The sequence below is a fragment of the Lepisma saccharinum genome, chromosome 17 (genome assembly GCF_977018435.1).
Source record: "Lepisma saccharinum chromosome 17, izLepSacc3.1, whole genome shotgun sequence".
Taxonomy (NCBI): domain Eukaryota; kingdom Metazoa; phylum Arthropoda; class Insecta; order Zygentoma; family Lepismatidae; genus Lepisma; species Lepisma saccharinum.
In genome coordinates, this window is record NC_139245.1 from 2300864 (window position 1) to 2315302 (window position 14439).

At 37.0% G+C, this 14439-nt stretch overlaps 2 protein-coding genes across 2 annotated transcripts in view; one reads left to right on the forward strand and one right to left on the reverse strand.

The window, feature by feature from the left end:
* LOC146001465 (meckelin) overlaps positions 1-1096 on the reverse strand; it is a 56425-nt gene extending 55329 nt beyond the window's left edge. The window contains exon 1 of the mRNA XM_083138792.1: positions 907-1096. Coding sequence (XP_082994918.1) covers positions 907-1087 — 181 coding nt within the window. The 5' untranslated portion in view covers positions 1088-1096. The remainder of the gene's footprint in view (positions 1-906) is intronic.
* Positions 1097-1439: 343 nt separating this feature from the next.
* Positions 1440-13033, forward strand: Aprt (adenine phosphoribosyltransferase). Its single transcript, XM_083138793.1, has 4 exons — positions 1440-1627; positions 4625-4862; positions 6613-6691; positions 8992-13033. The coding sequence occupies exons 1-4, from the start codon at positions 1539-1541 to the stop codon at positions 9126-9128; spliced, it is 543 nt and encodes a 180-aa protein (XP_082994919.1). The 5' UTR covers positions 1440-1538; the 3' UTR covers positions 9129-13033.
* Positions 13034-14439: the final 1406 nt, after the last annotated feature.

A 14439-nucleotide genomic window follows, 5' to 3' on the forward strand; every position in this document is an offset into this window, starting at 1 on the left:
ATTTCACCCCTAAATATGTGCTTCAACATCGAAAAAATTCCTGAGTACGTTCAATTACGCATATCCGGACAACATCGGTTTTTCTCAATTTACTCCTTCAGGAAATTTTTCCTCGCTTTGGGATTTACGTTGTTCAATTCCTTATAAAATAAACTTTCCAACGATATATGACATGTATTCCTAAGGAAAAGGACATAAACTAGAGTAAACATACACATAAACACCCGCTCACACGTCATCTTGTAAAACTACCGGGTGGTTGCTACACTGACAGGGAGTTACATAATCGAACGCACGGAACATTTGATTTACGTAGTCGACGGTAATGGCGGCACGAGCTATCATACAACGGAGATGCATGAATGATGAAAAATACCTTACTTACAGGCCAAATAAGTTGCACGATTCGAAAAAACAATTTCCCCGGCTTCAGAAAGTCCTCAAAACGCAATTCCGTAAGTACTTTCTCGTCTTTTCTCCTGTAAATTTGAATATATCCGTCTCCGACTTATACAATCGTTACCATATTATTTTCGAAACAATTTTTAACTATTGTAACCTATACGTGACCCTACCTAACCTATCCTTACCGGAAATGGTTCGTGGGGCTGTGTGTCAATGGTTGAATTTCCGCTATGAAACATTCCCACATCACACAAAACACCTTCCAGATGTTAGACAATGCTACAGGAACTTATTACCGTAAGTAGTTTCTTCTGTAAAACTGAAAAAATCTGTCCGGGGAATATCAGATTAGTACACTTTCTCGTGTAAATTTGATAAAATCCGTCTCCGGTATAGTAGTGTTACCGTTCCTACTAATGGACAGTTGTATAATTATGTGTCAGAAATTGAAAATTCTCAGCATATGCATTCTTTATTGCTGGAGTAAATAATACTACTTACTGTCAAACGAAGGAACCAAATATTTATCCTCCTCGCAAGACATACATTTCATTAAGTTCACGTTGAAATATTCGCCTTCCTTACAAAATCCTGAATCAGCATAATAAATATTTTCTACAGAAAACACCTTGTTTGCAGTGTACAACAAATTTAAAAAAACGACGAAAACATAAGCATCCATATTTCGAAACTTGAGCACAAATTTTGGTGCACAGATTATAAACTTGTATACAACACCATATCGATCAATCGAACAGAAGATGTGCGATAGATTGACAAGATTGCCAACCTACTCGTACTACATGTAGGTGAAATGCTGATGGATCAACCATCAAACACTGGAAGAAATATGTACATTGCGTTTAATTGATATTTTCCTTACTCCTCAAAGATAATAAACTAGAACTAAAATTGCAATGAATTTGAATTATCACACTGATACGAAATTTTACGTTGGACTTCAATTTTTTGGAACAGTATAATTTTTTGGAAGACGTTTGCAATGCTGGCAAAGTGCACGTATAAGTAATATAATCTGTGGTTGTGTAGTGAATAAACATATGCATAAAGTGCAAGGCTGGTGATAGACGAGAATTATTCCTTGTATCACGTAGAAAACCTCTTCTCTCGAAATGACGGACTCTGATTCTGTAGCGACTAACGATCTGAAAGAAAGAATCAGAAACTACCCTGATTTTCCGAAACCTGGGATCCTTTTTAGGTGAGTATTACCTTAATGTCTGAGGGTAAATTTGTATAGTGCATAAATTGTACATCGAAAAGGAAGGGGAAAGTGTAGCGATTGATGTTCCATGTGCGACAATTGCTTTGTGATATCAAGATGTTCAATATTATACATTACACTGCTGTAATCATCCTTCCTAGCATGCATGTATCCACTATATTTCGGCAGTGGTCCGAAACAAGTGTCTTGTATGTAATAATAATAATAAAGTTTACAATTAATAAGATGAATATGTGTATTAACAATATATTAAAGTAAGCCAGTTTGATAATTATTGTTAATACATGATCAGGTAAAAAGATGATATGAGAATAGATAGGGTGACCAGATAGTTGTTGACCAAAAAGATAGGTTGAAGGTGCGCGTGCATTTTGCTCTTTCAAGGGGTCCGCAAAAATCCCGCGCGACTTCTTGACAGTCTAATTATCCTGGAAATTATGCAAAATTAAAACATCTATTTTAATATTCTGATGCAATTCTTGAATATTCTAAAGCAAATTTCTTGGTATGTTCATGCATATAATTGGAGGAGAATATTTACACACCAATATTGATCAATATTTTGAACAAATTTGAATTATTGCAATTTTCAAGTATGGGAATCGGTAAGAGTATCGGTATCGGTTCAAAGTGGTATAATCATTATTATTAAATTCCAATGAATTTGAAAGATTTTTGCTTATTGATGGAATATGAAAATGCCACTTGAAATTGTTCATAGGAAATTCTTGAGTCAAGGAGTAAATATTTCAGTTTGTTGACATCTTGACGTTTTCCGTTCTGTGGATTTTAAGGCATTTTTACGCTTAAAATAATGAATGAAATTAAATAGCAAGAAAAATAGTATATTTGGGAATTTTTTGCAAATTGAAAAGAGTATGGAGTATATGAACTTCTAAAAGAGTATGTCTGGTCACCCTAGAATAGATATATAACAACATGTATACCTACTTGATCTAGCTTATGACTAGGCTAGTTATGATTGCCCAAGTTCCTTTTGTTTTATTGTAAATTCATCATGCTACGAATGCAATTTTTACATGGTTCGATTTCGATGTATGTCTGTTAACACATACTGCAGAGTTTTAGTGATTGCTTAAGATTTTGTTCAATATATGCTTTCGTGGTTAGGTTAGGCAGGTTAGGTTCCTTTAGCATTAAAAAAAACTCCCTAAATGCATTCTACTAAGGTTACGATTTACTTCTACATTCATTCCCATGCTTCTACGATATTTACTGTCGCTTGTCAACGAAGAATATTGTGTCCATGAGAAGTGTGCATGCTTGCATAAGGTAATTTTTAAGTTGTTGTTTTTTTCAACATAAATAACACTCTTTTTTTTAGTCCAAACAGTGCTCATTATTTTAAGGAAGGTTCAAATTTCGTGTGACAATGATTTCCAAAATTATACGATAATTAGTCTTTGTGCTGGGAGAAATCATAAAACAATCAGAACCGTTACCGTGAAAAGGAAGACAAAATAATTCTGGGTAGTAGTATTACATAATGAAGTGATGAAGGTAGCATAGTGTTAATGTACGAGGGTTGTTCCGAAAGTTTATGGACTGAGATCACTATTCGGAGTCATAGTCAGTACGAGGGTTTGTGTGAGTTTCCTTTTCGAAGTAGCACCCTTCACACACTATACACCGATTCCAGCGATACATTAGCTTCTCAAACACATGTTGCAGACCATTTTCTGAGAGTGAATGTGACAGCTTTCACTTCCTGGTCCTTGCTAAACTTCCTTCCGCCTAACTCTTTCTTAAGTTTTGGAAACTCCCAAAAATCGCAGGGTTCAAGGTCTGGGCTGTATGAAGGATTGTTTAACTGCCCACCAATTTTCTCCAAAGCTGCCATACCTCGCCATGCCACATGTGGCTTAGCGTTATCCTGCAGAAGAAACCATACGTGTGAAGTTGTGAATTGCACCCTTCAAATGCACTTGCAAAACATTAGCATAATAATCTCTATATACAGTTTGATTACTTGGAACCTAATGCTGCAGTACTATTCAACGGATATCAAAAAACAAAATCAACATTAACTTCACAATGTTCTCATCGTGTACTGATGTTGATGGATGCTCACTTCTCGCCTTATCCTGCACATTGCGTTTACCTTCCTTAAAATGCTTCCACCACTTGAATACGGTCGATCTGCCCATTTCTTTGTCACTGTAAGCTTCTTTGATCATATCAAACGTTTCATGGCCACTTTTGCGTAACGTCACACAAAATTCAATAGCGATCCTTTGTCTAGTAATTATCGGTATATCATTCTCATCCGCCATTGTAATATACTCTGCAGTTCGACTTTTATAGCGAGCAAACAAACAACAGCTGCACGTTGGTTCACTCATACATTAACAAAGCAAACCACAGGCTATCTTCACGTGCAACAATCTCAGACTCGACTTACACAGAATCAGCACAGTGTTGCCAATCTACGAACTTTCGGAACTTCCCTCATATTTCAAATAATGGACACATTTATTCACCATCTATTATCTAGATGGGAGTGTCATCTAACTGAAAATTTGTGAGGAATGGGTCAGATGCCTGCTTTCCTGAAAGGTGAATTAGATGTGGTGGTCCCATCTCGTGGCCAGTAAGAGCACAGGAACCACTCCTTTGTCAGTTTCTTACATGTGGTTCTTTGTAAAAATTTAAATTATCAAATATTTCAATTACTGATTAAATTGACAATTCATGCATCACCTTGGGCCTGCTGCACATGTGTAACTTGTAGTTACATTTAATAAATGTTTTGGTTGCTTTTTTTATTACCATCAAGTACATTAGCTTTCCAGCAGTAACATTAAATTAGGGGATTTTTGAATGAAGTGCTTTATTTTTTCATATATTAAAGATTTTTAGTGAAAATATAGTTAGCTGAGTTATCTGTGTTTTGTGACATTTATATGTGTCATTGTGAATTTCTTATTGTAATTTTTTATATCTTTTCTATAGGGACATATTTTCCGTATTGAAGGAACCAGAATCTTTCCGCAGTTTACGAGATATCCTAGTCAATTATATTAGAAAGCATATTCCACAAACAGAAGTCATTGCTGGGCTTGAATCTAGAGGTTTTCTATTTGGTACTGTAATAGCACTAGAACTCGGAGTACCATTTGTACCCATAAGAAAGAAAGGGAAACTTCCAGGAGAAGTGAAGCAAGTCACATATACATTGGAATATGGCTCTGTAAGTGTTATGTGCAAAATTCACAGTTTGTGAATCTTTGTAAATTTAGTTGTTTCCTGTTGTTTAAAGCCGTGTAAGGATGGTTCATGATCTATTGCTATGAATTCACAGCATGTATATCTTTTTTTTACACATTAACACACTCACTCTCTTTCTCTCCTCACTTCACCAGTGAGACTCAGTTGGGTACTTGTGAACACTACCATGAAATCCAATGCGAAGAGCTGTGTTGCATTGTGCACACATTAAAAACTACTTTTCCCTCATGCATTCTCCATCTTATGTAATGAACAAATTTACAGTTTCTTGTTTAAGACAATACATATTTTTTTTCATAATGTGCATTGAGTAGCACAGCTTTTTTTAATATGTATATTAAGCTCAATGAAGAAATAACGAAGCAGAGGATATTACACCAAAACTATGGTAGCTAGAAATGGGTCGACGGGCCCGTAATGGAGATGCAGGTGTGACGAAACTGATTCGTGCCCGTTTTCCCACTAGATGGCTTTACGTGTCTGGCAAGGTATGCACAAACGCTGCTAATCGAGCAGCGGCCGTGTCCAGTCATTCCCAATGGGTCCCGCATCAGTTGGCACCAGAACAAGAGGCCTATCGCATGGACGTGTCTCCTCAATCACTGCAGCATTACGACGACTGTGGGGACGATTTTCCTCTCAGCAATTGTTACCGGTGACGAAAGTTGGTGCAACCACTTTGAGCCCGAGTTGAAACAGCAGTCGTCGTTAGTGGAAGTACGCAGATTCCCCTCCACCAAAAAAGTTCAAGACCCTCCACACTAGTGCCAGGAAGGTCATGCTTTCGTTCTTCTTCGATCGCAAGGGACTGTTCCTCGTTGACTTCCTGGAGCATGTAGCTACAGTCAATGCCCAGCGGTATTGTGGAACATTAACGAAGCTCAGGAAGGCAATCAAATCGAAACGTCCTAGTCACCTTTCGTGTGGTGTCGTCCTATTGCCTGACAATGCTAAATCACACACAGCCAACGCAACAAAGGAATGTCTGAAAAAAATTAAGTGGGAAGTCCTGAGGCCCCCCCCCCCATAGTCCAGATCTGTCCCCATGTGACTTCCACATCTTCAGTGGGCTCAAAAAAGCACTGCAGGGACAACTGTTTCAATCGGACGATGACATCAAGGAATACATGTGCAATTGGTTCCACCAGCAGCCAAAGGAGTTCTACGAGCATGCCATTTTGCGACTGGTGCCACAATGGGATAAATGCCTAAACAGTGGTGGACAATACTTCTGAGGTTTGTTACGTAAGTACTGTGAAATATCCTCTGCGTCGTTATTTATTGACTGAGCCTCACATACAAGTACCCTCTATTGATTCCCTACCATGCACTGGGAGAAACTCAACTAAACAACACTTTTTTGGTCACAAGTTGATCCTCTATACTATGAATACAGTGGAACCAGCTTACCAAGAAATAATCCTACACATTCTCAATTTAAATACTACACAAACCACTTTGCTTTACACCACTGCAGATTTCAATAGATTTTCTTACTTATCCTGGGCATCAGTTCTATGAAGGCTGAGTTTATACGTGATTCTATATTTGACTTTTAATCACTCATTCAAGCAGAAATTTGTAATTATAAATTAAAATCTTTACAATCTAATTTTCAAAGATACTTTTCTTTGGTTAAGAATAAAAATATTTAAATAAATTTACATGAAAGAACCTTTAATATTACTTGTAATTGGGTTTATTTTTTGCAGGATGCATTTGAAGCACAGAGTGATAGTATTAGAAGTGGCCAAAAAGTTCTTCTAGTTGACGATCTATTAGCAACTGGTGGTAAGTTGCCTTTAGAATTCCTCAGTAACGCGTCTGACTACCATGCTAAAGGTCCCGGGTTCGATCCCCGGCCGGTTCAAATCCGGGAACTTTTCTAACGATGGAAGCGGCCCCGGTGCCCACCCAGTGTCGAGTAACATGGGTACCTGGGGGAAACCCTGGGGGGTAAAGGCGGTCAGGGGCGTGATGCTGATCACATCACCCCCACTCACGACCGGATCAAGAAAGTGTGGGGCGTTACCCCCACACCCCCTATACGCCTTCATGGCGTGGTGCTAAGCACAGGGGAACACTTTACCTTTTTTTTACCTTTTTTTTCATACAATCTCTCCCCCAGGAAATTAATCTTGGCAGTGCACATGTTAAAGTTACACTGGCATAGTGGCGTATTCTCTGTTATCGCATTTTCTGGTGGTAAACCAACTTCTCTCACAAAAATGTATCAAAGATTTAGCTCTAACATATATGCAATTATATAACAATGTTTGCTTGTATCATTTGCTGGGAGCTCAGAAATAGCAAAGACAAAATGTTAGTTATCTGATAGTGAATTTGTGAAAAAATTTTGGCGTATGTGGTGAGCCTTTCCAAAGACACTCAATTGTCAACATCTCTTCCAATTAGTGTACCCTGGACTGCATTTTGTAGGCTATTGAGGCTCTGGCGCCTGGACCTGCAGCCAGAATAATCAATCCTCTGTAGGATTTGTGCCATCCACATGTGTTTGTGATTCTTCCTTCACTCATCTAATTGTATCACCAGTCATCCCCATCATCGGGATTACACCAACCAGTGCGGATCTACTTATCGCGCCCCAAAGCAAAATATTACCAAAAGCCCCTCCCCACCTACCTACCTTTGCACACACACACACACATATGTACACATACTCATATATAATAGTTTCACTGACAGGTGGGATACCCCGGATGGATGATCTAGTCAGAATTTTTCAGACTTTGTCCCCCGCATAAAGCGGTTCTAGGGCCCACCCAGCCTCAAATCAAATGGTATCCCGGGGGAGGGGTAAAGGCGGATGGAGCGTAGTGCTGATCATCGATAATATGTGCGGCCCTACCCCCACATACCCTAAATGTGCATTCATGGCATGGTGCTATATGCACAGGGAGCTTTAAATTTTACCTTTACCTGTATATACGTATTGTATTAGTTTCTGTACCCCTGAGGAACTACGTTTTTTTTTTTACATACGCATATACGATGGCTAAGGCCCCTCCTAGAGCCTTACTTGTCTCCGGGCTTCCCCGCACTGGGGGGTTAAACGGTTTGTAGATCCAGCACTGACACCAACCTCCATGGTGATTAGCACAGCATGCTACAGTGCCAGGAGTCCCAGGTTCAAATCCCGGACTAGGCATGGGTGTTCTTTGTGAGGGTCCCTTCTTCAATTTCATTCATATCAGCCATCACTCTTGCTCATCTTTGCAATTAGCCAAATGTGGCAGAAAAGCGATAAACCAAATCAAACAATAAATTGTCCCGATTAGCCAAAAGTGGCAGAAAAGCGATAAACCAAATCAATCAATAAATTGTCCAGATTAGCCAAAAGTGGCAGAAAAGCGATAAACCAACTCAATCAATAAAATGTCCTGATTAGCCAAGAGTGGCAGAAAAGCGATAAACCAAATCAATCAATAAATTGTCCCGATTAGCCAAGAGCGGCAGAAAAGCGATAAACCAAATCAATCAATAAATTGTCCCGATTAGCCAAGAGTGGCAGAAAAGTGATAAACCAAATCAATCAATAAATTGTCTCAATTAGCCAAGAGTGGCAGAAAAGCGATAAATCAATCAATAAATTGTCCCAATTAGCCAAGAGTGGCAGAAAAGGAATAAACCAAATCAATCAATAAATTGTCTCAATTAGCCAAGAGTGTCAGATAAACGATAAATCAATCAATAAATTGTCCCAATTAGCCAAGAGTGTCAGATAAACGATAAATCAATCAATAAATTGTCTCGATTAGCCAAGAGTGGCAGAAAAGCGATAAACCAAATCAATCAATAAATTGTCCCGATTAGCAAAGAGTGGCAGAAAAAGCAACATAAAATAACCTAGTTCAGAAACCTACTGCATCCCACCGACTGTGCTTGTTAAGCACATGCTGTGAAATTAATTACAACCAGTCACATTGGACAATCAATCACATTGTGTGGCTTTTTTATTGTAATCTGTAATGGGTCTATGGAAACAAATTATTTTATTTTTTATTATGTAAAACCTACCTTGCATAATTACTTGCTATATATAACTTTTGCTTATGTTTGGTGTATTATAGGTTCATTGAAAGCATCATGCCAATTGGTGGAGGCTTTAGGTGGTGAAGTCTCAGGATGCCTTGTTGTAATGGAGTTATGTGACTTAAAAGGAAGAGATAATGTACCAGCAACAGTGCACTCTATTATCCAGTTTTAGTTACACATCACAATATATACAATATTTGTTTGATTGCAGAAGTGAAAATATTAGTTTGAGAAAACTACAATGAACAGTCAAAACCAACTGTGATAATTTTGAACTCTGCTACATTCCTTAAGAAGTATATCTTATTGTTTTCTATATATTGACTTGATGCTATTCATTCCTGTATACATATGTAATGATTTTTGTGGATGCACTCCCATTTTGAATGCAGTTTTACTTTTATAAATGGGTATCCATGATGTATGCAGCTTTGGGGTGTAAAAAAAAAAGTAAAGTGCTCCCCTGTTCTTAGCACCACGCCATGAAGGCATATAGGGGGTGTGCGGTAACGCCCCACACTTTCTTGATCCGGTCGTGACTGGGGGTGATGTCATCAGCATCACGCCCCTGACTGCCTTTACCCCCCAGGTACCCATGTTATTTGATGCTGAGTGGGCACCTATTTAGCAGTTTATATATTATACATAACTGAAAACTCTAATGGAAAGATAAACCTTCATAAAAACAGTAATAGTATACCTATATGCTGAAAAATAATCCATTAAAAGTATATATCCATGAATTGGTCACAAAAATAACAAAAGCATAAAAAAATATTCTATCAGCATAAAGTTGAGCTTCTCAAATCTCTTAAAAGATATACTCAGCAACATTTTAACCTGCTTGCCAAGTGAAAAGTGTCACAAGCATATCATGCCTTTAAAAATATATATATTAATTATTGTTCTGCTGGTTGTCAGTCAATTTTTTGAGCAAACACAGTTAAAATTGGATTTGTTAGTTGACGGTCTAAGAACATTTTCATGTGTCTAGTTTTATGTGGAGGTGGCAAAGTTATTTATATGCATGACAAATGTGCAGCCACAGGTGAAAAATATTATTGTTGGCAGACTGAACAGTTTAACAATGTGGCCATATGGCTAACAGTGGTTGGAAGCAGTTCCATTTTTTTTTCAAACTGGACATTAGAAGTTATAGAGGTATAACTAATTTAACACTAATTTAAGTTTCTGGTTTATTTGGTTTTGTTTCAAATGAGTAAATAAAACTATTAATGTTCAATTTGCAAAAAAATAAAATAAAAAAATTGTGAAGTGCAACACTGTTGGCTATGTAGCCACATTGTGTTTTATTTTGTTAGTCCTTCATATTGGTGCATTCTTACAGTAATATCTTGCTTGGTTTTCAAAATGTATCAGAATAATGGGAACTGGACAAACGTCACAACAGTGACACACAATTATAAATTTCAAAGCTTCTAAAATCTTTGCTTTTGTCTTTAATGACATCGAAGTCTATCTTTGTGTGCAAGAAAAATTGGTGTTACTTGTATAAAAATATCGCTAAGATTCACAGAATTCGAAATTTTAATTTGATTTTCTGTCAGACGCATATTGTTTGTTTGTTTCTTTCTTTTAAAAAAAACATTAATACTATTTAGTACAGGGTTATTTTTGACATGAAGATTTTGATCGCAGTAAAAACTAGAATTTATTCAAGTGGTAAATTTTATGACATGAGTGAAAAATTGACTCTGATGGTCAGAAGAGTAATGGTGAACATGTAAATATTAAGGTAGTGAAGTGAGAAAATGTAGAAAAGGATGGGTTAAAACTAGGGCTGAGCTGATACCAATGGTGATGATGGTATGAGTACCGGAAAGTATTGGTTGGAATTTATTACAGTAACCCAATGACTTATGTAAATTCGCAGTTACACAATAACTGTACATAGCTGTCACAAGACATTTTTTAAAATTGAAAAGTGTGATTTCCGTTTGTTTTTATATTCTTTTATATATTTTTCATAATTTTATAGTTTATATCCGAGTAAATACTGCTTCATGATGTTTCATTTATAAAATAATACTGTGTAAATATATACATACATATAATAATTATAAATATTGCAGTTTCTTGCAAGGGTTGTTTTGAAAGTTCGTGGACTGAGATCACTATTCAGAGTTCGAGTCAGTACGAGGGTTGGTGTGAGTTTCCTTTTTGAAATAGCACCCTTCACACTCTATACACAGATTCCAGCGATGCACTAGCTTCTCGAACACATGTTGCAGACCATTTTCTGAGAGTCTGTGTAAGGTTGTGGATGTGACAGCTTTCACTTCCTGGTTCGTGCTAAACTTCGTTCCGTGTAACTCTTTCTTAAGTGTTGGAAATGCCCAAAAATCACAGGGTGCAAGGTCTGGGCTGTATGGAGGATGGTCTAGAAACTGCCCACCAATTTTCTCCAAACACTGAACGCGACAGACCTTCTGTTCTTCACACTCGGTGAACGTGGCACCCATCTTGCACAAACATGAGACATTTTCTGGTGTTCCTTAATGATTTTGTGACATCTTGCTACACCAACATTCAGTTTAGCTGCCAATTCACGAATCGCCAAACGTCTTATCTTCTTTTAACAATGTCTCTGCTTTCACAATGTTCTCATCATTCAATGATGTTGGGGACACCCACTTCTCGCCTTATCCTGCACATTACGTTTACCTTCCCTAAAATGCTTCCACCACGTGCAACAATCACAGACTCGGCGCAGTGTTGCCAATCCACAAACTTTCAGAATTTCCCTTGTACAAATTACACTCAAGCAATTACTCATACCGGCCAATACTTTTCCTGCAATTTGACCTTTCGTGAGGTCCTCAAAAAGGCCACGCAAGATTTTGGTAGAGTGTAATTTTCCTGGAAAATAAGCAAAATGCAAAGCTTCTTTTTATTCTACACCAACCAGTTTTGCATGAATAAATTTTGTGGTAACGTGTCGGTGGGTAATATTGGTTTGGCCGTAGTTTAATCAACAAAGGTTTACTTGATCTTAAGTCCTGTTTGCATTATCTCTACTTCCCTAAGACTAATAGTAAGATTTTAGGATTTCTGAACATTAATAACAGCTGGGAAAGTATGTAGTAGTTAAAAATAAATGTATACATTAGGGATGGAACCCGTGCTCTAGCATTATTTGCTGATATTAAAATATGAGTGCATTGGGTTATCAGTAAAATGGCCAGTAATTTTCCCAATCTGATGTTTCTATGATGAGTCTGTAACTAAGTGCAAAATTCTGTCATTTTAATGGCTATAACTATGTAATTTACATGTCCAGTTTTGTAAATAAACGTCCAATTTCACAATTTCTTTTTCAAAGGTAAAACACATGGCAGTCATCTGGTTGCATTGATTATGGAGGTTAATAAACCCATTCAGGTTCTTGAATGAATTTGCAATTTATATCAGATTGGTACTTTATCATTATCAGCAAAAATTTCATATCAATTCGTCTCTAACATACTTTAAAATGAATCATGACTTTGTTTAAAATTGTTGCCATGTCTACATTTTTAACATTTCACTATGAAATACAGAAGTTAAAACCCACACAAAGTATATTTAATCATGATTGACATATTTTTACTATATTCTAAAGAAAAGTTCTATTTTTGTAAAAAATATTCCATGTTAATTGGTCATTAATTGTTACATGTATAAACATTCCATTTTATTTATTTGGTAACTTCATTGTTATTAAATGTAGTGTTAAGAATTGCTAAACATTAATTTTAAAAATGACATCTATTTTTATAAATGGGCACTTTGTTTAAATATATTGTATATTTCTATTGCACATTTGCCTCTGTAAATTACTTCTGCTCATATTGTTGTGATGCTCTATTGAAATTAACCGTTGATTTACGGTCTCAATAAAAAATATCACAGAATATTGTGTACTTATTACAGTATTAATAATCCTTACTGCTACATACTTGAATTTTTTCATCCAATTTCAAGTGTGTCAGAACTTAAAAGACAGTTTGTTAGTTCAAATTACAGAAGTAGGCATATTTTGAGAGGCTACTTCATATTGTACTTAACTAATTTATATGATACAGAGATATTTTACTGAAAGAACTTATAAAAACTAGTTAAATGACTTTTAAATAGAACTACAGGATGAATAGAATAAAGTAATTCAAAGTGTACTATTATTATTATAATTGTTTGGATTATGAATCTGTATACCTTGACAGTGTCAAATTAAAAAAAACATTAAAATATACTACGAGGGTGGATCATTAAGTATCGCACTACATTTTTTTTAAAAAGAAAGTTTAATAGGTAAGACAACATAAATTATACACATTGAAACCACATCTTTTAGCTACTTTCCGACATAGGAGCCAAGCTTTTCAACATATTTTTCCCATCGTGGCACTAGTTTCAATATACCCTGTTCATAGAACTCCGTCAATTTGGAATACAGCCATCTGCGCACAACCGATTTCACTTCTTCATCGGAATTGAAGCGTTGGCCATCTAGGAATTTCTTCATTGGGCCAAACAGATGAAAGTCTGAAATGTTGAACCGGCCTGACAAGGTTCTCAGATGGATCCGCCGGTCATTGAGAATTGCCTGCTCAATGGCTGTAACATTCAGTTTCGTTGCAGCTTTTACTGGTCGCCCGGAACGTGACGAGTCAACAAGCTTCAGACGGCCTCAGGTGCACCACCTGGAGATGTTGCTACGGTCCAAACAGTCTTCCCCATACACGCCCAACATTTCCCTGAGAATTTCACTTGGGTTTTGTCCTGTCGTCCACAAAAAAACAAACTACAGCTCTTTGCTTTTCACACGTTAACGACAATAACATGCGTGCCATCCTTGTTAAGTAGTTCACGCTTCTGCCACAAAAGTTATACCTGATCAAACAAATTCCGTCTCTAGCGCGAACTTCAAACCATACATCTGTAAAATTTCAACGTCCCAGCCACAATAACATCGCGGGAAAAAAATTGTTGTGTGATACTTAATGATCCACCCTCGTATGTTTCTTCAGTTTTGTGTACACGAGGATGATATACTAAAATGTTAAGGGCGTACTCCCACAGAGAGAGAGATATTGTGTGCATGTATGTGTGTGAATGGTGAGATTTGATTGATTTAGTAATTTAAGTCCACTTCATGCACAGTAAGGCTCATCGGGACAACCTGCAGTTTAAAGTGGGATCCGAACCACCATGTGCCTCCAGGTGAGAATTGACTGAGTCTACTAACACAATATTTGGAGACTAAGCAAGAGACTTTTATATAAATGAATTGCTCCAAAAGACTATATACATAATTAAATAATAAACCTGCCAATTGATTGATTTGCTTTATTTTACTTGGCTTCTTGTGCCACTTTTGGCTAATTTGCAAAGTGAGTGATGATATGATGAATGGACACTCGAACATCCATGCTCAGGCTGGGATTCAAACTCGGCACCCCTGGCTTCGTACCGCGATGTGC

Bases quoted from the DNA above. Each gene is read 5' to 3' on its own strand.
- Aprt (XM_083138793.1), top strand. From the start codon at position 1,539: ATGACGGACTCTGATTCTGTAGCGACTAACGATCTGAAAGAAAGAATC. The intron at 1,628-4,624 runs GTGAGTATTACC...TCTTTTCTATAG, and splicing joins AAACCTGGGATCCTTTTTAG to GGACATATTTTCCGTATTGA. The intron at 4,863-6,612 runs GTAAGTGTTATG...TATTTTTTGCAG, and splicing joins ATACATTGGAATATGGCTCT to GATGCATTTGAAGCACAGAG.